General features: G+C 41.4%; 1 protein-coding gene, 1 long non-coding RNA gene and 1 pseudogene across 2 annotated transcripts in view; 1 reads left to right on the forward strand and 2 right to left on the reverse strand.

Annotated features, from left to right (window-relative positions):
* Positions 1–23438, reverse strand: part of SND1 (staphylococcal nuclease and tudor domain containing 1) — a 425421-nt gene that overhangs the window by 215763 nt on the left and 186220 nt on the right. Inside the window, exon 12 of the mRNA XM_058724394.1 lies at positions 20297–20397. Coding sequence (XP_058580377.1) covers positions 20297–20397 — 101 coding nt within the window. The remainder of the gene's footprint in view (positions 1–20296; positions 20398–23438) is intronic.
* On the reverse strand, positions 425–4902 carry LOC131509031 (uncharacterized). The gene is made up of 2 exons (XR_009260267.1): positions 4770–4902; positions 425–4526 (listed from the first exon to the last, which is right to left on the reverse strand). It is a non-coding gene; the product is annotated as an uncharacterized LOC131509031 (long non-coding RNA).
* Positions 22115–22443, forward strand: LOC131508319 (bublin coiled-coil protein-like; annotated as a pseudogene).

Raw genomic sequence — 23438 nt, forward strand, 5'->3', positions numbered from 1 at the left:
GAGAGAGAGAGAGAGAGAGAGAGAGAGAGAGAGAGAGAAGAGGACGAACAGAGAGGGAGAGAAAGGAAGAATCCCAAGCAGGCTCTGTGTTGTCTGTTGCAGAGCCCAACTGAGGGCTCGAACTCAAGAACCGTGAGATCGTGACCTGAGCCGAGATCAAGCGTTGGATGCTTAACCAACTGCACCACCCAAGTGTGCCCAAGGAGAACTTTAAAAGGTCATTTGCTGGGGCACCTGGCTGGCTCAGTAAGTATAGCATGCACTTTTGATCTCAGGGTTGTGAATTCAAACCCCACGTTGGATGTAGAGCCTATTTAAAAAAATAATAATAATAAAGGTCACTTCCTATGACACCCAGCACATGCAGTTAAAGGGGACATGCTCACCAGAGTTAAGTGTTACACAGTGCAAAAATATTTAGCTCCTTTTTAATAATCCTCCCATGTGATCTTCACGCGGCACTGACTGAAGTTTTATCAAGCTCATCAATGTGTTCAAGATAAACTGAGGAGGCACTAGGTAACCCATGAGCCTCTGTGAAGATTAAAGTACGTGACTTTCTCTCTCCTCAGCACTGGCGTGGGGGGGGGGGGTGGTGGGTGCACACCTGACATATACTTAGGGTATTACACTCCAACCCCAAGACTAATAGTACATAAATGAGCCCCTCTCTTCCAGGAAACATTCACAATGCTACCAGGAAGAGCAAGGAAAGCAACCAACACTGTCCTCTCTGCAGCAGGAGTAGCAGCAAGAGAAACGTTATATGTAAGCTGGACTTACAGCACCATGAACGTCACCTCATGAAGTTGTTGTGAGAACAAAACAAAATCTATTTTACTAGGAGAAAAAAAGTGTTCTAAGTTGCATACATTAAGACACACATTCTCAAAGCAAGGATCTTTCAGGAAATAGCTGAAAGGGTGAGCCTGACTTCACAAGTCGAGAGACCTGTCCAGCAGATGAAGCTATCAGAGCAGACTCCTACTTGCAGTCCAGCGGTCCTGGGAAGAGGTCACCCTGAGCCGATAAAGACATCGTGCTCACCGCTTCAGCAGCAGCGCCTGGCCTGGGAGAGCAGCCATCCATCCGTGGCACTCCCAATCACACATGCCACTGCAGAGGCAAGATTCATGGCTCCAGCGGCAACAGTCCAGTGTTATCCAATATGCATGAAATCAAAGTTTTCATCATTTCCACTGGTCAAAGGCCAGTGAATGATAAATCCCAGAATACCAGGATTAATGAAGGAGTCATTAAAACCCAGCATTAAATCACTTCTGTAGCCAATGCTGAGAGTGATGTCTGTAATACATTACAAGCCTGATTAGAAAGAAACAAGTTCCAATTTAGAAATGAATTACCTGATTTTTTTTTTAAACTGACTGGTTGGCTATCACAGCAATTTTGTTATTACAGGAGAAAGAGAGAGTGGGTAACATATACATTCTGTCAAGAATAGGAAATTATCATCTCAAAATCTCAGGGAACAGAATCGAGAGGTGAATAACTTCCTAAAGACAAGACGGAGAAGTAAGTCCTGACGCTAGCCAAATTTATTTTTTTATTTTGGCTGCGGGGTGTGTATGTGTGTTGGGGGAGAGGTGCCGTTAACACTTTATTGCCCAGGAAAGAGGTTTAATCTAGAAAAATTTTAGAATAAGCACATTCTGATTACAGTCCCACTATCCTTGCCAAACTCAAGGAAAAGTGAACTCACTCTTCAGCTCATGCTTTTTGGAGCTGCCATAAATAAAGCATACTTTCCAGAAAAAGACTACTCAGATATTAAGATGGAAGGTAAACTGGGGAGTGCTGCATGAGGGGGAAGAGGGTAGGATGTGAGAGGACACCAATGAACTATCTCCTCATCCACAATGAGTATATCTTATTGCTGGACATAATCTACCAGTGTGAAAAATAAAAGCCCTCAACGAATACTCCAAGATAAAGCATGGTGAAAAACATGGAGCTGGCTCAGGTTCTGACCTACCTAGACCTACTCAGTTTCTGAATGGGAAAAACACAGCCTCCAGAGGCTTCTACTCACTAGTTAAGGTTCTACCCTGGGGCGGTGCACTGGTTAGAAAAACAAATGTTGCCAAGGAGATGCTGGGGCTGAAAGTTACAGGCAAAGATTTTCAACCACAGGCTCTCAACACACAAGCTCATCAACGCAGGTAAGGTAAGGTAAGGAAAATAGCTCCAATTCAAACAATCCAAACCAAAATAGGAATACTTCTTGTTCCAGACCCTCCGCCTCTCTGCCAACCTGCTGTAAGTCAAGATTGGCATCTCTCCCTGAAAACAAGTCTTGAAGAATTCTCTAAGACCGGGGGATATAATGCAAATTCTTATGTGTTATAATCAGGTAATATTCAAAATGTTTAACATTATGGCACTGGCTAGTTTGTTACACCTGTGTATACCAGATTAACATTATTTGTAAAAATAGAAAGGCATGTAAGAAAACAGCCAGGGCCAAAAATGTGTTGTTTCTAGAAGGGCGTCAGCATGAAACAGCAAATCACTTGAGGTAAATATTAGTTTAAACTAAAGGCTGCCACATAATTATGCCTCAATCACCAAAACATACATCATTAATTTCAGACGCATCAATCTACACCCCAAAACAAAAACAACGAACTCCAGGGCTTCTTAAATATTTACCTATTGGCTTGAGTCTTTAATAAACCCCACAACTGGCATTTATTGTGTCTACCAAATGAACAGATTATACTTGAATTTCCTTGGTTCCCAAAAGCATTTAAAAATACAGTTTGGGTTAGTTAGCCACAAACTACCAACACGAACAAAGACATTAACACTTTATACTGCCAAAGACTTCCTCTTAAGGAGAAAATTAAAAAACAAAACAATACAAAAACAGTTGCCAACTAGAGGAAATTCTATGAATTTGATAATTACAGACAGAGGTAAAAAAAAGTATATTAGGTCTAAATTCAAAGCTCTCTCCAATGATGTACGTTGTTACCTCAGGTTAAACATTTTCATTTGAGGTCACGCCAGCGGCTAATGGCAAAGAGGCCACTGACTCAACTGGCAGTGATCACTAAGAGTTAACTATCTGGGTCAAGTCTGATTCTGCAAATCCACGGACTTTGAAGTAAACTAAGCACTTACCATCAAAATCCTGGGGAGGGGAAAATCCATGGCTAGCTCTTTCACAGCCAATGCTGAGAGCGATGGGCATATCGGGACAACGGGCACAAGCACCACAAGACCAGAGCAAGAGAAAGCCCTACCATAAGAAAAGGAAGTATGAGTTGGGACACCCGCTGCCAGGACCAAGATCGGCCAGGCCACATACACACAGTGCAGGCTCGGGGAGGCAGGAAGAAGCGCGATGCCTTGAGGCTGAACGTGGGGAACTTTTCCCAGGGCTCCAAGTGTTGCAGGGGGAAAACAAGGAACGCAAGCCACCGATAAACCGGTCAGCACCAAAACCCCAGGGAAGACGGCACACCCTACTGACAGTGGTACGAGTCCCACTAGGCGCTGTCCCTGGGCCGTGAGAAGGGGGCCGAGCTGACTACCGTGGAGGAAGAGATTTTAAACAAAACACGATCAGACACAATTCAGAAGAAATATGATGAAAGGAAAGAGAATGTCAAAAGCAGCAGTCTTGTGGAGGAGCAGTTCCAGCAGGGCATGCATCTTCCTTCCATCACTTCAAGACCAGGCCAGTGTCGCTGAGCCGACGGCTATGTGCTAGAGGGCAAGGACTCAGAGCTCTATCTGAGGAAAAGCAAAGCCCTGAAAGGCAAATGAATCCTTCTCCCTTCTATCCTCGGTCATGTGATAAAGGCGTTTATTGCTCTGGAAAACACAAAAATCCACGGCTAGACTTTAAAGCCAATGGGAAAACTTGCGGCTTCACTGTTGCTGGTACTCTCACCCCTGATCACGTCCCTAGTCACACCCCTGGTCAAAGTCCTCTTTCTTAAGAGCCTGGCAAGAGGTTTAAAGAAACTTAGATTACTCAAAAGAGATCCTAAGAGATTAAGAAAGAATATTAGCAATACTGTTTATGCCACTTTCTCTCTCAAAAAAGGTCAGATGAGGACCTGAGGCAAAGAGGGTGAATGAGTGACTTCCCAAGGTCATTCTACATGCTGAAGGCAGAGCTGGAAATAACCATTAGCCCTTCAGCCCCTACACTGCTCTGCCACTCTGTACTTTATTCTAAGCAGAGTTGGTACAGGAGAAATTAGTGGAGGTAAAAAAGGCTCTGCTTAGGGACCAAACTGATCTGAGAAAATGTACATTTACAAAGTTTCTCTTATTCTTCCTATTATCCACATCTGTACTTACCTGAGAACAGAGAAGAATGTTGGTTTTGGAACCTCCTATTTCTTCTAGACTTCCTTTCATAGTGCTTATTAATACTGGCTGCACATTAGAATCACTATTCAAAACACCAATGCCAGGCCCTATGCCAGGCCAATAAACCCAGAACCTCTAGGGGTGAAGAACAGCAATTTTAGAAGAACAAATATGGGTACCTAGATTTTATTTTTTTATTATTTTTTTTTTCAACGTTTTTTATTTATTTTTGGGACAGAGAGAGACAGAGCATGAACGGGGGAGGGGCAGAGAGAGAGGGAGACACAGAATCGGAAACAGGCTCCAGGCTCTGAGCCATCAGCCCAGAGCCTGACACGGGGCTCGAACTCACGGACCGCGAGATCGTGACCTGGCTGAAGTCGGACGCTTAACCGACTGCGCCACCCAGGCGCCCCTGGTACCTAGATTTTAAATATGGGGCACCATTACTTTTTTTAAGTGCCCCAGGTGATTCTCTCATATAGTTTTGAGAAAAACTGCCCAGAAAGGAAAGTTCAACTAATATATTCTTTTTCCAAATTTCAAGGGACCAAGAATGACCTAGCACAACTTAAAGCCCCGAGAATCATAAATGTGATGAAGAACCTGGCACTCCCTGAAGAATGAGAACCTAAGAACTATGGGCAAGCATAGACCAATTTTTGGAATTGGTTTAGGAACAGCAAATTCATCCCTATTGGTTCAACTTAGGTCACAGGAAGACGAGTAATGGGTCGTCGTGAGAGCAACCAGAGAGGAGATTCCTCAGATTCCTCATCTTTGTCTCTTCAGACTAGAACTGCCAGTTGGCATGCAGGATTTTCTAGGCAGCTGAGATGACCAGAGGCCCCTCTAAAATGTAGGCATCACTTGGGGAGGGGGCAGTTTTCCGCCTTTCAGGAGAACAGGGACAAATAAGCAAACTCGTGGCCATTATGACAAAACCAGGCCTACGTACCCAGTTTATTATTAGCCTGACATTAAACACCACTTAAAAACAAAACAAAACCACCCGCCCACACAAACACATACCCCAAGACAGAAAATTACATAATGGCATCTGGAATGATCTGCTCTGACAGTGAAGGTCGAACCAGCCAAATCACAGAGGTCTAGTAAAGACCAAAGTGAGGATAGGGTAGCCCCAGAGAGTCATTTTCAAGTCCTTGGTAGTTCATGAGAATGTTGTGATACATAAACATTGCTTTGTTTACAGGAAGAAGTTCAAAAGAATACTGTAGGGTCTGGAAGGTTGTCATTCTGCTCTGAGAAATACGAAGTGACTAAAAGCAAAAGAGTAACTCTATGTTCTTTTACAAAGCCCAATCAATCTAAAGAAGTTAGAAAAAATTATCTTCGCATAGGTTGCTTCCTAGGGTGGAAGCTCAAGAGAAGTTTTGTCATATGGGTCAGAAGGCAAAAGGGCCCAGTAAAGAATTCCACTACCTGTCCCGTTACGGTTTATAGTCTACAACCCAGCCAGCTGGCACCACAGGAAAAGGCGAGTGGCGTTCTTGTTCCCCAGAATCCATTAGCAACAGGACCAGGCCCAAAGTCAGTGTGGCTACAGTTTAGAATACAGTAACTGCTTGAGACTTTCACTGCATAAATAAAGTTTAGGACTTCTGCAAGTAAAAGTTCTAGAAATGAGTCTCCGCTTAGAAAACTGAGTCAAAACCAAATTGTTTTCTGGTGGTCAATGTTTTCCTCTCAGAATGAGAAGACATAATACTTTTTCACTAGATGATTCTTAGCTCTAGTATAAGCAACAAATGAGCCCCACAAAAAGGCTAACGGGTTTGAAATTTCTTCTCTCCTACCCTTCAGGGAGGGCAGGGTTATTCTGGTTCTTGGCTTTGAAATACAGTAAGCCACCACAAAGCCTTTGTGGTCAACCCTCACTCAAGGGTCTGATCTCGCCACAGCCACAGCCTGTGCTAAGTGACAAACGGAAGAACAGTTTCAGAGGGAGGTTTTTGAGAAAGTGGTGACCAGAATAAATGCTCTGCATAGTTGCTTCTTAAAAGAAAAAGTGATTTTGCAAACAATGCCGAGATGATGGGGGGGGTGGGGGTGGGTGCAGGGGAAAGAAGAGACGGTCTAAGAACCTTAATATAATTCCCCTTGCTGCTGACCTGATATGTGATGGTTTATAAATTACACTTTTAACACAATAGAAGCTCCCATTAAAGCAGTGGTCTGCTGAGTCACAGTTGATATGTAAGCAGATATATCAGAGATCTAAAAAAGCTGCATGTAAAAGCCACAATGGAAACTTGATAGAAGGCAGTCCCAACTTTCCTTAACCTGTTGTGAAGTTCATGTTATTATTAAACATCTCCTAGCTATCATACACATTGACTTCAAAGATTCAACTATTTCCTAATGCTCTCCAAGTTGTACTTGTTATCAACATGTTTTTACTGATGGCACAAAAATTCACAAGGGCGTCACAACAGAGAGGGTCATTCAGTAAGTTCCACACAATATATAAAGTTCAGGAGAACTGTTCAGATGGGGGGTATAGAATAGCACTTCCTAAAACACTTAAGGTTAGTAGCCCTCTGCCTTTTCAATCACTTCAGATATGCAGATCGGCAGATCACTACCTAGAGGACAGTACCCAGGTAGGTTGCTTGCTAGCACACCTCCTGATTTGAACAGCATTCTCTCTCTCTTTTTCTTGTCTTTTTTCTTTCTTCCTTCCTTCCCTCGTTCCTTCCTTCCTTCCTTTAATGTTTATTTACTTATTTTTGAGAGAGAGTGAACATGAGGGGGAGAAACAGAGAAGGAGACAGAATCCGAGTCAGGCAGGCTCCAGGCTCTGAGCTGTCAACACAGAGCCCAACACAAGGCTTGAACCCACAAACTGTGAGATCATGACCTGAGACGAAGTCAGTCGCTTAAATCACTGAGCCACCAAGGAGCCCCGAAAGACATGTTCAATAAATTACCTTTATTAAAGGATAAATTGTATCTGTTTTAAACTTCTTGAAACATTAAAACTTACTTACTCAGGAGTGCCTGGGTGGCTCAGTTGTTAAACATCTGACTTCGGCTCAGGTCATGATCTCACAGTTTGTGAGCTTGAGTCCCACCCACATGGGGTGAGTACGAGCCCCGCTTTGGGCGAGCCCTACTGCCCTACTTCGCTCTCTTCCCCTCCCTCTGCCATCTGGGATTCTCTCTCTCTCTCTCTCTCTCTCTCTCTCTGCCGCCCGTTCATTCCCCCCCACCCCCGCTCTCTCTCAAAAAAATAAAAATAAAAATAAACAAACAAAAAATTTACTCGTGAATATCACTTCTATCTTTATGGAAGTACTTATCAATCATTACTGGGTTAACATAGTACACATTTAAGATTTAGAGGAAAAATGGATGTAAGTTAGCCACCATGACAATTTAAAAAGTGACAAAAGAGATAAATCCAACCAAGTGAGAGAAGAGATAAATCCAACCCAAGGGCCTGCCGTGGAACAATAAAAATGGACTACTACAAAAGCTAAGGCATAATCCAATGAGGCATTTTGTTTCGGCATTTCCTATATCTTCTTTCACCTACTACGTAGAACATTCTGTGAAGTAGCAGTTTTATAAGTGGATGAGCTTGGCCAGGAAGAGTTGTAAAGACTAAGAAGAGGATGGAATATAAACGCTCAAGAAAAATCCTTAAGAAAGAAGTTTAAATGGAAACAAATGGCCAGAAGTGTGCAAGAAAGCACAAAGAGAGAGAAAGGAAAGGTGGTGCCTGGATGGCTCGGTTGGCAGAGCACGTGAATCTTGACCTCAGGGTCATGAGTTCAAGCCCCATGTTGGGTATAGAGATTATTCAAACACATACTAAATAGAGGTGCCTGGGTGGTTCAGTTGGTTGAGTGTCTGACTCTTAGTTTTGGCTCAGATCATGATCCCAGGGTCGTGGGGTCAAGCTCTGTGTCAGGCTCCATGCTGAGTGTGGAGCTTGCTTAAGAGTCTCTCTCCCCCTCTGCCCAATCCCTGCTCACACACATGCTTTCTCTCTAAAATAACTAACTTACTTACTTTTAAAAAGAGATAAAGGGCAGAAGCCACTAGATACAAAATTGGATCAATAGTGACCAGTCCACTCCAGAAGCTTGGGCTGATGTGAGAACTGGTAAGTCTTAGTAAATACACTGAGCATTTTAAATGCATTAGTACATTTAATCCTCACAACTACCCCATGACGTGTGAGATTATTATATCTAAATTATATAATAAAAAGCTAAGGCCCAACATGGACAGCTATCCAGGAGCAGAGCTGAGGTTTTACTTCACATCTGTTCATCTCCAAAGCCTACTTTTATCACTTGCCTTAGACTTCTTGTCAGCACTAGGCAAAGTAGTCAATTTACCTGTTCCTACACTAAATTCTTAAAAAATAACCAGCACTCAAAAGGAGTAACCCCCACACAATAACTATTATATTAGCATAACTAAATAATGGGTAATTTCCCTTCATTTTCTAAACTTTTAGAAAGGTTACAATATTATTAAAAAAAAAAAAGCACTCAGAATGAACTGGAGCAAATCGCTGTTAAGCAGCATCACTACCGGGAGAGAGAAGAAATCTATAAAAAATCCAGTCCTATTTACCTTATCACTTTGTACTATGCTGGCCACGGGAATTATAAAGAGAAAGGTGCTAAAAAATGGCATATGAAAGACACAGGATCTTTGCTTATTGGTAACCATGTCAAATGTCCCCTCTCCTTATCACATCAATTGCATTATCTGAAAGAAGAAAGAATGCTTGAGGGAGGTCAGAATGGCAGACTGAGAACTTATGTCCACATGACATTCTTTACAAGGTCCCACTGAAATGACAGAAAAGACAGATATGGACAAGAATAGAGCTCTAACGGTGCTAGAAAACAAGAAAGCGTGTTAACAGCATATCAGAAAGTTTGCACAAATCCTGAAAGACAGAAAGCAGATGGGATCTGATTGGTGGAGAACTGGCAGCACCCCAAGGGCCTTTATTGACAAAATACAAAGCACCACAGCGAGGAGACTTTGGGGACATCATCTGAGCAATTAATCAGGACCTTCATTCAAAAGAGCTGGATCAGCCAGCCTCTTTCCTGTCCCTATGATGCCCACGAAGTTATTAAGAGCAGAGGGTTCTGACCCTTGGCAAATACCCAAGAAATAATCTACCGGCAAGTAGAGGCATTTCTTATATCACTACTTTTATGTGTGTTCCTGAATAGTTCACAATCCAGGAAACCACCTAAAACTCCTCGACAAACAGGGCTTAAGAAGAAAAACTGGATTATGGGCAGACTACTTAAACCCGGTGGAACTTTCTAGTCCAAGTACTAGCAAAAATAACCCTAACATAAACAGGGCTACAGTTAAATATCTAATGGCAGAGTAGCCTTAAACCCCAGGGCTCTCCATCTAGAGGGGCTTTGTTTCCAATAGACACCATTATAATCACAATATAAAATCTGAATCAAACTGTAGGCTTCATTAATCCACTGTCAAAGACTGGAAGAAGAGTCTTCACAGCTTTTCCAACTACCCTTGCAGGGTGCTATCAAGGTTAACCAAGCAGAAAGCATAAAGGTTTCTGAAGACACTAAAGCAGTCATGACTTACACTAAAGGAAAACACGGCTGTAGATTTCTCAACTTCACATTCTGAGATTTTTCTTTGTATAAGTCTCTGTATTGCTAAAGCTCTCACTTTAAATGTGAGAAGGCTTACCCCTTATAGATTCAATATTTTAAACTATATGGGAATATTGTTTCTACACCAACACAATTTCAACATTATGCCAGTAAGAGTCCCCAGATTACCAAGGTCATGTATAGGACAAGTCACTTCACAGAAACACAGGTTCTTAGAACAGAAGGTAGGTGACTTTACTGGCAAAGGACCTCTGCTGGAGGTTGTAGCCTTAAGAGGTGCAGAGGCACAGCATCTGACACGGTCAGACAAGCACAACACATCCCCTTCTCACCCCACCCAGTCAAGTACACGTAAGCTCTTTACCAGCCAAGGAACTCAGCATTTGCTTTGACAATTTTAGCGGGGTCTGAAAATTGCCTGTTTCTTCTACGTTCCAGGTCCAAACACTTTCAGGCACCCCAAAGGAGGGCTGCCTCTGATACTTCCTTCTCACCTATGTCCTTTCATAAAGAGATGCCTTGGGGAAGCAGGTAAATACACCTACAGAGGCACACCATGCCAACTCCCATCTGGTCCTTCCTGCATACATATAAATCAAGGCTCCCCAAATACTTGAGGATTTATGAGAGAAATGGAACAAAATAAACAGAACAATTAGTCATGGGAGATAATTCAATGGAAGAGGGTTTTTAAAAATTGTTTAAATGTTCATTTATTTTGAGGGGGGTGAGGGGCAGAGAGAGGGAGAGAAAGAGAATCCCAAGCAGACTGAGTTATTAGTATACAGACGGACATGGGGATTGATCCCACAAACTGTGAGATCATGACCTGGGCCGAAATCAAGAGTCAGACGCTTAACTGACTGAATCACCCAGGTGCCCCAGTTTTTAAATTTTGAAATAATACTCTCAGAGACAGAGAAAGTATTATGTTCATGGACTAAGAACAGGCTGCTATTAAAACACTTCACAAAAAATCTTAATATGAATGCTGAAATAAACAATTAAAATAAGCTAGGTTAAGAGAACAGTCTCTGTAAATTTCATAGCAGAAGAAATCATTTCAGTTTTAGAACTACCAATACATTCCTGATATTTAACACAGTACTTAGTACATACCAAGCATTTTATAACTGCTTGATAAATGAACTAATGAGTAAGTAAATGAATGAGATGAATGAATTAAGGGTGAGTGTGAGGGAAAATATGCATGGCTGGTTGGTTAAGCAATCCAAAAGATAACATTGAAGACAGTTCCTTCTATATAGAACAAAATGCAAAGGAGGTCTTTAAAAAAACGAAAGAAAATTTACACATATATGAAGCATAAGATACAATACTGATAGAATTTCCGGAGTCAGAGTCAAAAGAGAGAGAAAGAAAATAATTCAAGAAAGAATAGGAAAAAAAATCTCCAAGTTGAAGGAAGACATGAGTATTTTTGGCCCACTGAGTATGCAGGAAAAAGGGCACACTAGAAATGTTTTAATAAATTTTCAGAAAACCAAAGATAAACAGAAAATTGTAAAAGCTTCCAGAGACTGAAGAAAAAAAAGAAAATGGAGATTTAAAGGAATGGAAATTGAATTCTCATAAACACTGATAAAGCAATAGAACAACGTGCCTTCATAGCTCTTGGGAAAACAGTTTTGAAGCTAGAATTTCATACTGAAACTAGCAATCAGGAAAATGGACAAAATTAAGACATTTTCAGACATGCAGAAATTCAGAAACTTTACCACCCACACATGTAAAATCAAGGTTCTTCACCAAATGAAAAGGGAATACAACAAAAAGAAGGAACTGAGATACAAGGGGCAGGTGCATATGAAGAAGCCCAAAATGGAGAAAGAGATGGACATACACACATCAGAGACACACACACAGGGAATTCACTCATCATTTCCCTGGGGATATAATGACACAGGATTTCTTTGTGTGTGTGTCTTCTCACGCTATCCTACTTGAACCAACTTAAAACTGCTATGCAGGGGTAGGTGGAGGGTAAAATTTTTGGATCAACTTACAAGCAAAGCTTAGAAGACAATTACACTGACAGAAGAGAAAACAATAAATGCAAATAAATCTGAAATAGAAAAAATTTTTTTATCTTTTTTAAAATGTTTTTTAACATTTATTTATTTTTGAGAGAGAGCGAGAGAGAGAGAGAGCGTGAGCAGGGGAGAGGCAGAGAGGGAGACACAGAATATGAAGCAGGCTCCAGGCTCCAAGCTGTCTGCACAGAGCCCAACCTGGGGCTCAAACTCACAAACCATGAGATCATGACCTAATCCAAAGTCCGATGCTTAACCGACTGAGCCACCCAAGGGTGCCCCTTGAAATAGAAAAACTTTTAAAAGGAATGAGGAGTCAGAAAAAGGTAGCATTCTAACTCTGTAATCTTTCAGAGGGGGAAATACTCTGTAAAGTTAATCAGAAACAGTAACTGAACTTTATAAAGTTCACTAATGGTAAAACTTAAATAATATAACAAAATTGGGGGTTCAAGGATGGAAGTAACAGTACATTCAAAAATATTCATCTTTTAGGTAAGGAAGTAAATACATATGGCTTAAACTCAAACATTTTTTCATTGAAAGTTATAAGGATAACTGGTCCAAGAGTGAAAAGCAGACACTGCAAAGAAGTTAGCGTCTATACTTCTACGCAAGCATCTCTGGGAGGCAGTGGGGAAAGTCAGCGGTGCTTTAAGCCCCAAAGCGAACATGCAGCAGGATGGGAACCACAGGGGAGCTGTCAGCATTCACAGAGCTGTACGTACACTGAATGAGCCAGGAACTATAATGTGAGGAGGAAAAGGGCAGATGGGTACCAGTGAGTAGTCACTCTAGCATCTCATTTTGTCTATTGACAAAATGACTTACTGATTCATCTAAAAATAATGATATAAAGAGGAACTATGTTTCATTTTATTTTATCCTATTTCTGAGCAGTAAAGTCTCTACAAGTCCCTGGCAAAACTGAACAGAAAACAACATTTTCAGGCACTGTTTAAATAAAGTCACTTGTGTTCCTTAACGCAAAACTCTACATAAACAAGGTTCTGAGGGCAGCAAAGCCAGCGAATACCCACAAGGATGCTTGAGGCTGCACGAATCAGTGCCAAGAAATCCCAAGAAAGAAGAGCATTTGGGAGAACCTCATCGGGTGCAACTGTTTGTTGCTTCATTTGTTGCTATATTCCCAGTGCCTGGCACCCAGTAGGTGTTCAAATATTCCTTGAATGAATAAACACAAATCTACTGTTCTTGGTAGACAGGTACAGGGAAAACACAGAGCTGAGCAATGGATTCTGCTGATTCAGATGATCCAAGGATTCTCTCACGAAAAGCTTAACTCAACTTCCATATAGAGATGAAGATAATACAGTAAACTGAAACCAAGAGGTCTTTAAAGGAATAACATTTGGTAGCATGAAATTTCCATAGATAGCCACAAAACATATGAGAGAGTGATCTGTCTGAAACTGAGTATTTTCCTGATTCCCACCCTACCCCCATTGCAATAGCTAAGGTCCTTCTTAAAGTGCTTTTATGAACCAGTCTCTTAAAATGATCACTATACCTGACTGAGCTAGCAGGAGACAGACCCAGTTATTCAACGATTTCTTTCCATGGTATTCTAAACTAAATACCACAGAAGCTTCCAGTGTCTTCAGGATGGTGGATAGGCATACCTCTACCAAACACAGCAGAAGCAATTACACAAATCAAACAGCCTATGAGCTCCAGTAAACAATCTAACATATTTTTAATTGGGGGCGGGGGAGGTTAGGGGTTTCTAATTAAAGGTCCCAGGGGGACCCTTATTCTGATGTGTCCCTTTTCCTTCACAGCAGGAAAAAATGGGGGGTAAAAAGCCCCCAATAAATCTGATAAAGTATAAGGAATAAATCTTGAGAAAAGGGCTGGCAACCAGACAGTTTCTACCTCATGGCCCAGTCAGTGACATTAATAAGGTCTCCGCACTTCTTCAGGCGCTAAAAGAGTGCCTTCGGGATGGTGCAGGCAACTCTTAAGTCAAAACCCTAGTCCCGAAAATAGGGTTTCAAGAGGCCACTTTCTTCCTATGTTTAGCCTGAAAGTCAGATATTAGTATATTTTAAGATTTGAAAACTCAAGAGAGAGGAGGTTTGGTCTGATTGTGAAAGCCTTAAAGCTACAGAACTCAAGCCAGAAACGCTGGGGATTATAGGACACTTAATTCTACTGTGGCCAAGGAAAACCAAACTAGGATTAGAAAAGGATTATTCTAGAAGAAGGACAAGACCTGACTTCAAGCTTCAGTCACTTAATAGAACACTTGAAGAAAGAAGTATTCCTGCGAACCAGAACCAAAGCCATAGAAAACCAGAAGCAGAAGTCTCATTCGCTACAAGTCTGACTGGTTTATAGAAATCTAATAACGGATGAGCTCTATCTAGGAAGAATCCAAAGAGACACAAAAAAAGTTCACAGGATGGCTTTGAGGCTGCTGGATGATAGTCACTAGAACAAAGCGGTAACTAAGATGTCCCAAGCCCAAAAGATCTTCGACAATACCTCTGGCAGCAAGGCCTCATACTTGTGTGGACATCAAGGGAGCAGTGCTTATGCAAGATTCAAAGACAGCACAAAGGCAGTGCAGGAAAGCAGTAGAGGGAAACATGGTTTCAAAAAGAATGTCAGGGAAAAAATCACCCCCCCCCCCCCCCGCCGCCAAAATGACATTGTACAAAAACAGGCATTTTCCAACTATTCCTATTGTACGCTTCCATCTATATGCCATTCTTTACTTTCCAAAAACAGGTCAAGTCCACGGTCTCCTACCATTGTGAAATACTTCACATAATGGAAACCACTGGGAAGTATCTTAGTGGTACTGCATTTGCTGGACCCGTTACAATTTTCCAGGGTTGGAGTGGTGATAAGTATTCATGTGAGTATGTGAGGTTTAACCCCCTAAGTTATATATTTTAGGTGCCCCTTATAAACGTGAAAAAATTTTAAGACCTTTCTTTGAAAAGGTGACATGCAGAAAGAGGTGAGCAACTAGTTAATAGATTCTGATATGCGTTCGCCAAATTGGAGCTCCAAGTAATTGGGAAGTCCAGCACAAGAAAAGGTCACCCCAGAAAAATCTCACTCTTCAAGAAGGCTCTGACAATAAAGAAAGAATGAGATTTTAATCACTGAAGCTAATTACATAGAAGACTAAATCACAAGAAGAGTTATTTAAGTGTCTTAAATACAATAAAAAGTAATTAACAGGAAGCGCCATCTTGACAGCTTCATGTCACAAACCAGGCCTAAAAGGCTCAGCTAATTCCCAGCCCGGGAGCCGGAGAATGAGAAACAACTCGAAGTTTGATCTTTTTATTTTTTATTTAAACTGTTTTGATTAACAGATAACAACTCTTGCCAACTCTACAGTGAAGTTAATCAAGAAAAAAATGTTAATCTATTAGAGGAATGATGAACCTCGTTTCCATTGATTCTCTAGAGGGCAAGAGATGGGAGCAGAAGACTGTCACACCAGAGGTGCCTCACAGAGATCCTGTGACTCAACCTCCTCTCATACACCAAAAAGAAAAAGAGAAGGACTAGACCGAACCCTGTTGAGGATACAGACAATTCACACACTTTAGCATGTGAAATACACTTAAAAATCTGCTTTGAAATAACTGAGAGCGACTCCATCTCATCTGCCTCCTTCTCATTACCCTACGATCAGCAGCTTGAGAGAAGCTCTTCCACAGCCAGAGCCCAGCTGATCTCTTGAATAACAGGAAAGCCTCTAGATGTTAAGAAAGCCCACATGTAGGTGTATAAGCCTACAGAGGATAATTCTACATTGTAACAAGTTTGAACAAAGACTGTCTTTCCCAGACAGCATTACTACAGGAGCTCCCCTAACCTTCCCTGAACTGACCCACAAATTCTAGGATTTCAGCTGATGCCAAACAGAATGACTGAGGACCACTCAGACCTGTGCACTTCTGTCCCAACCTGCTGAGCCATTTGTTTCTGTCCGCAAAACTATATATACTGGTTATGCTTGTTATTTTTAATTATGTACTTCATCAAATATTTTGTTAATTGAAATGAGTACACAAAAAACATGTGTTTATGAAAACAGCTGAATACTTTGAAAAGGTTCAATAAGATGAACAGCTTTAAAATGGTTGCAGGGCGCCTGGGTGGCGCAGTCGGTTGGGCGTCCGACTTCAGCCAGGTCACAATCTCGCGGTCCGTGAGTTCGAGCCCCGCGTCAGGCTCTGGGCTGATGGCTCAGAGCCTGGAACCTGTTTCCGATTCTGTGTCTCCCTCTCTCTCTGTCCCTCCCCCGTTCATGCTCTGTCTCTCTCTGTCCCAAAAATAAACGTTGAAAAAAAAAAATTTTTTTTTTAAATAAAAAAAAAATAAAATGGTTGCAAAATAAATGAGGGGGGTGTAAATCACAAAAATCTAGGGTTTGATAATCAGTGTTTTCAAGTACTCCTTTTTTATTAATGTTTATTTATTTTTGAGAGAGAGAGTGCAAGCAGGGAAGGGGCACACAGAGAGGGAGACACAGGATCTGAAGCAGGCTCCAGGCTCTTAGCTGTCAGCTTCTAAAAAGGAAACTCCTTTTAAGAGTTTCTTCTAGAAACTCCTTCTAAAAAGGAAACTGTGCAATTTTTCATGTTATCAAATAGTTGATCTACTCTTCCCATGTATCAAAGATTCAGAAATATATGCACATTTTCATGCTTAAAATGAAATGAAAGTATTTTAGATTAAAAAAAATTCCTTCTCAGGGCACTTGGGTGGCTCAGTTGGTTAAGTGTCACTCTCTTAATTTTGACTCAGGTCATGATCTCATGGTTGGTGAGATCGAGCTCCACATTGAGCTCTGTGCTGACAGTGTGGAGCCTACTTGGGATTCTCTCCCTCTCTCCCTGCCCCTCCCCTGCTCATGCCTTCTCTATCAAAATAAATAAATAAACTTAAAAAAAAAAATCCCTTCTCTAGCCAATGTTTTTGAATAGTTAACCATTACCACTCAGAAGACTGTTAGTATACCTAAATTCTGAATAGAAGCTGAGTATTTGAACATTATTATTTATTCATACAACTTTTGTACAATTTTATTTGGATTGACTGCCGAAGTACAGAAAATTCAGAAAAATAATAAAACACAATCAAGGCAAAGGGAAAATAAAGAGAAGCTATGAGTACGACTGAAACATAAAAAGCGTAAGAAGCATTAAAATGTTCGTTTTCCAGACATGACCTATCTTTAAGCAATGATGTCCCAATAACCAAACAAAAAATGAAAACTATCTAATATAACTTTTCCAGTACTGATTACGTAACAACAAACTCAGGGCTCAACAGAAATAAGTGTCCCAGGTAATGAGACATCTAAGTATTCCTGTTATGCTTCATAAAGGGATACTCTGCAATACAATAAATAATTCAAAAATTTATTGAAACTCCTACCATATGTTGAATACTAAGACTACAAAAGGGAATGTAAATGACAAAAATCCCTATCTTCAGGGAGCTTACTGTCTAGTGAGAGTTTCTCTCCAAAGTATCAGTAAATCTCAGTTATTTCCCCTGAATGCACACCAGTAACTGCTTCACAAAGTCTAGTTAGTAGAAACAACTCTATAAAGTAACTCATAATGCTTTCCAGGCACCCTGCTTAGGGTGATCTTATCCAAGGAGACAATTAAGGGACCCAGAAGAATCGACACACTGGTCAATACTTTGGTAAATCATACAAAAATAGTACTTTTTATATTCCAGTTACAAGAACTGAGAGGTAAAGTCAAGGTTATCATCTCTGCCAAGAACCTGAAGTACAGACGATCTTTCCTGTCAATTAAGACCAATCAACTTGTGGGGGCACCTGGGTGGCTCAGTCAGTTGAGCGTCTGACTTGGGCTCAGGTCATGATCTCACAGTTAGTGAGTTCAAGCCCCACATCAGGCTCTCCGCTGTCAGCATGGAGCCTGCTTCCAATTCTCTGTCTCCTCCTCTCTCTGCCCTCCCCAACCTGTGCGCGTCCGCATGCTTTCTCTCTCCCTCAAAAAATAAACTTAAAAAAAAAGAAAGAAAAAAAAAGACAATCAACCTGTGTTGACCAACCAAATCGAAAAAAAGGCTGATAACTTCTTTTTTTTTTTTTTAATTTTTTTTAACGTTTATTTATTTTTGAGACAGAGAGAGACAGAGCATGAACAGGGGAGGGTCAGAGAGAGGGGGACACAGAATCTGAAACAGGCTCCAGGCTCTGAGCTGTCAGCACAGAGCCCGACGCGGGGCTTGAACCCACGGACCGCGAGATCATGACCTGAGCCGAAGTCGGCCGCTTAACCGACTGAGCCACCCAGGCGCCCCAAAGGCTGAAAACTTCTTATGAAGGCTTAATTACAGACCAAAACCTTGGCTAGAACAGTCACTTAGCCTTTGCAGAGAGACATGTTAGCCTGAAGGAGTAATCTCCAACAAAGTCAAGATCAACACAGTTGAAACCTCAAGGTGTCCTGGCATGGAGCATGCCCATAATACCCTACTATGGAATTTTTAAACTAGCTGTTTCAAACTGTCCTGTATTAAAAAAAAAATCCCCATAACACACTCAGAATATGTAAATTTTTGAGAGAGAGTGCATGCACATGGAGGGGCAGAGGCAGAGAGAGAATCTTAAGCAGGCTCCACAACAGCAAAGAGCCTGACACAAGGCTCTATCTCTTGACCCTGAGATGATGACCTGAGTCCAAGTCAAGAGTCAGACGCTTAACCGACAGAGCCACCACCCAGGCATCCCCAGAATATGTAATATTTAAGCAGTGTAAATTTACTTTAAAAATACACCTCAGTGCTAACTAAATGAAATAATCCACTTTAATGGATTGCTGAAATGAATGGAAACCATCTACCAAAAATAAAGGTGTGCATTTCTACAGTAGTGATGCTGTTGTTTTTACCAGTAATTAGATAATAAGAGCTGTTATCTACTGAGGTGATTCCTCGTGACAGTTAAAAATTTTAACATATAAGAATACTAACTTTCCAGCTCTCCATAGTAGAGTAGCACGCACGTAACTCCTAAGAAGTGGTGACAAAGTGGCAATAATCATTACTGCAAGTTAAACAGGCAGAAAAATGACCAAACTATGTCCTAGTCTCTCCCATTTCAAAATCATCTTATTTGTCAAGATTCTGCTAACAAAACATGTCACTTGTGATGGTGTTAAGGTAATGACAACAAAATCCTATACTGAGTTCCTCTCCACGAAGTCTCTGATGGTTGTGTGAACAGTAATGTTTACATAAATACAGGAGTGATAACAATGGCTAAAAAATAATTATTTTCAAGCGTGACAGCACGGATGAGCAGAGAAGGCTCCTATTTGGTAGGAGAGTTTCTAGAAGGTAAATTAGCTACAAGGTCCTCTCTTTCAGAAGAATGCTGTGGCTTAGAGGTGTTTCTCCTAATGGGCTCCATTGTACTTTCAATAAGACAATCCCTGTTTTGAGAAGAAACCTATTCTTTTCTTCTCCTCCACTATACCCCCGTAAAAGAGAAGAAAAATACCAGTTTGGTAACAAACAGCATTTAAGATTGTTAACTAGAGATGGAAACAATTATCATGCTGGTGTATTTTATGCAGAGTAAGAATTACTACTGGGGACTGACTGTTTTAATATTTATTGTGCAAGCATGGCCCAGCAGGCTGCAGGCTTCCTTCTTCCCCCATCAGATACCTCCCTTTAAAAACTGTTCATCAACCAAGTTCCCAAGAGACTCTGGAATATAACAGGATACAGCCAGCACAGAAGAGAAAGAAAGTCCCCATCATCTACTGATTACAGACATCTATATAAAGAAAATGCCCAATGAACTCTTCTTTTTCTTCTTCTTCCCCTCTCCACCCCCCCTTTTCTGGTCCGTAATTGAACTTCCTAAACTAATGTGCAGATAATTTTTCTACCTAATGTCAGATAGTACCTAGGGCCTGACTGACACTCAATAAATGGCATTATTAATAGTAATAATATACGCTACATAGTGCCAAGCACACAGAGCCCAATAAATCTTAAATGACAATAATGAAGGAATATGATTAGCTAATGAATGATTATAAAATGCTTTGCAAATGTAAAGTGCTACACAGACATAACAATTATAAACCACTGTGTTAAGAGCAACAGAAAGGAAATGAGGGAGGATAGGAAGGAGACACTTAAATGAGCACAACTCGTAGCTGTGGTTGAGCCCCTGCCAGTTACAACACTCACATTCCTCCAATGGTAACGGTGGCACATGTCCGCTCTGAAAAGGCAGGCACCGTCTCTGTGGCTGGGCTGGCTGGTCTAATGTAGTCCACAGTCACATTGACCTGAAAACAGAGAAGCAAGGGAGTTAAGGTTGAGAGTTTGCAACACAGCTCACTAGCAGTCAGGTGGGCCTGCCCAGTTGTCAAGGATCACCTCACTCAGTTTTTCTGGGATTAACATTTTAAAAAATAACAATTAAAAGATAGCTGAACCACAGGCTGGGAGAAAATATCTGCAAAAGTCTTTATCTGACAGAGGACTGTGAAACAAGATATGCAAAGAAGTCTTAAAATTCAACAGTGAGAAAATGGAACAACCTGATTTAAAAATGGGCCTAAGACCTGGATATCTCACCAAAGACCTTCGGAAGGCAACGATGCTCTACATCACCTATCACTCGGGGAATACAAATCACAACACTGAAGAGCTAGAGCTACATCAGGACTGCCAAAATCCGAACACTGACAACAAATGCCGGTGTGGCTGTGGAGGAGCAGAAGTTCTCATTCATGGTTAATGGGGATGCGAAACAGCACAGCTACTTTGAAAGTCAGGTTGGTGGTTTCTCACAAAACTAAACATATTTTACCATATGTTCCAACTATCACATGCCTTGGTATTTATCCAAATAAGCTGCAACTTATGTTCATGCAAAAACCTGCATAAGCATGTTTATAGCATCTTTACTCATAACTGCCAAAATTTGGAAGCAACTAAGGTGTCCTTCAGTAGATGAATATATAAATTAACTGTGGTACATCCAGATAAAGGAGTATTATTCGGCACTAAAAACAAAGGAGCTATCGTGGTATGAAAAGACATAGTGGAATCTTAAATGCATATTACTAAGAGAAAGAAGCTAACCTGAAAAAAACTACATATCATATGGTTCCAACTATGTGACATTCTGGAAAAGGCAAAATGATAAAGACAGTGAGATCAGAGGTTGCCAGGGGATAGAGGGAAGAGACAGGGAAAAACAGGAAAGGCACAAGGGGATTTTAGGGCAGTGAAACTATTCTGCATCATACAATAATGATAGATACATACCATTGTACCTTTCTCAAAATCCATGGAACGTGGAATACTAAGAGTGAACCCTAAAGTTAAAATATGATCTTTAGCTGATGATGTATCAATGTAGGTTCATCAGTTGTAACAAATGTACCACTTTGGTGGGGGATAATGATAGTGGGGAAGGCTGTGTGGAGGTAGGGCATATATGGGAACGCTCCGTACCTTCTATTTTGCTATGAACTTAAAACTGCTCTAAAAATTAAAAAAAAAAAAGAAGGTTAACACCAAAAGAGAAAGTCAAATGGCAAAACATTTAAGGTCCCACGGAAGTTACACTTGACAGAGGTTGGCCATATTCCTGCAGGACTCCTAGATAACATTATGTAAAACAGTTCTTTAACCTTTTCAACACCCCTGATGATCTGCTTTTTTTTAAATATGAAATGTCTCTACAGAAAAACTGCACATAATTTCAGTCTACCATAACTACTCTAGAACCAAGTTAAGAAACATTAAGGAGAACAAACAAGATGACAATCACAAGGATGCTTGGGACTGGTATCACTGCACGTAAATAAAATGACACAGCTAACTACACTCAGTACCAAGAGCTGCAGTTAGGAAGTTTTGAGGGGGAAGGCTTGAAGGGACCAGGAAATTTTTTTAATTTTGAAAAAAAGATATGCATACAAACAGTTTAGGGTGGCCCCACATTCCATCCGACACCTCTACCTTCAGCCGGGCATGGCACATAAGACCACAATGTCAGGACCCAACAGGGAGCTGGGAGCGCCAGTGGAGGCAGGTGCAGAAGGTGAGGACAATGGCTTCGGGGAAGCAGAAATATGCTGCCATTAACTCCACCTTGGACCAGACCCAACTCCTGTCTGGACCACCTGGAGGAGAAGGACCACCTCGACAGCTGCCTCCAGAAGCTACCTGAGTCCATCTGGCAGACACGCCCTGAGTTCCAGACACAACTCGGGTAGGCTCCTGGCAATGTCAGTCCCTCGGCCCTGGGAGCCCCCACCCAAACCCAGCCCTGCCTCCTTGGACTAAGCTCTGGCCTGGGCACTCACCACCTGGCTTAGATACTCCTTTAAGGGCTTTCAGGCCCGCTGGTGGGTCTACCTGCCTGAGCCACTCCCCACCACCTGACATCCCTTCCTGGGGTCAGGTGTGGGCCTGCTACCCACATGCCTTGCCTGCCTGCCTGACCAATTCCAGGGCACTCCCCACTCTGTCCAGGCCAGGTCTTGAGTGTCCTCATTAAATGAGTCTCCAACACCAAAAAAGTGAACAAACACAACAAAGAGATTAGGAAGCTAGGAACCTAAAATGAGAAAGTTGTTTAATCCTAATAGACAATATACGGATACAGACACACCGAGCAATGATCTTTCTTTATGAAAACTTTTAAGAAGAAGAAACAAGTATGTGGTGTCCTTTAACAAACATACAGGGTCTGGTTTATAGAATTAAGATATATACCTGGTTTTGGCCATGGCCAAGGTTTACACATCTGCACCGAAAATACATTGGATCAAGCATCCTGAAGCCATCCTCACAGTCAGAAAGTCCAGAATCTTGTTTTCTAAACATGTCTTTAGTTCTCACTGATCAGCTCGAAGACAGCATATTGCATAGACCTCAAGTTCAGCTCAGTGCTGGTGAGCACCATTAAAATCCTTTCAATCTGTCTGTTCCTCAAAAACTCATTTTAAAAATGAATACGGAAATTTTGAAAAGGACAGCTGCCTCAAAATTCGGACTGTCAGATCACTCACTTGAATGCTCCATCTAATAATGGTTTAAAAGCAACAGGGAGCCCTACTGGAGAGAAAGCCAATTAAGGGCTGAAGGTAAGGTAAATCTTTCTTATGAGAAGTGCTGTCATAATACAACAACAGAGGCAAGAAGAAGATATATAGAAGACTCCTAAAGTCAGTTGTATACACTGGAATTACTTCTAGGTCTCATCAACTTGTCGAAAGCTAAGGAGACAGGTAAATGTGAGGGATATGATCAGACGGGGGCAGGGCAGGATGGGTTCTAACAACTAGTACCTCCAACAAAGAGGGGTTTT

The sequence above is a fragment of the Neofelis nebulosa genome, chromosome 4 (assembly GCF_028018385.1).
Source record: "Neofelis nebulosa isolate mNeoNeb1 chromosome 4, mNeoNeb1.pri, whole genome shotgun sequence".
In the NCBI taxonomy this organism is placed as follows: Eukaryota; Metazoa; Chordata; class Mammalia; order Carnivora; family Felidae; genus Neofelis; species Neofelis nebulosa.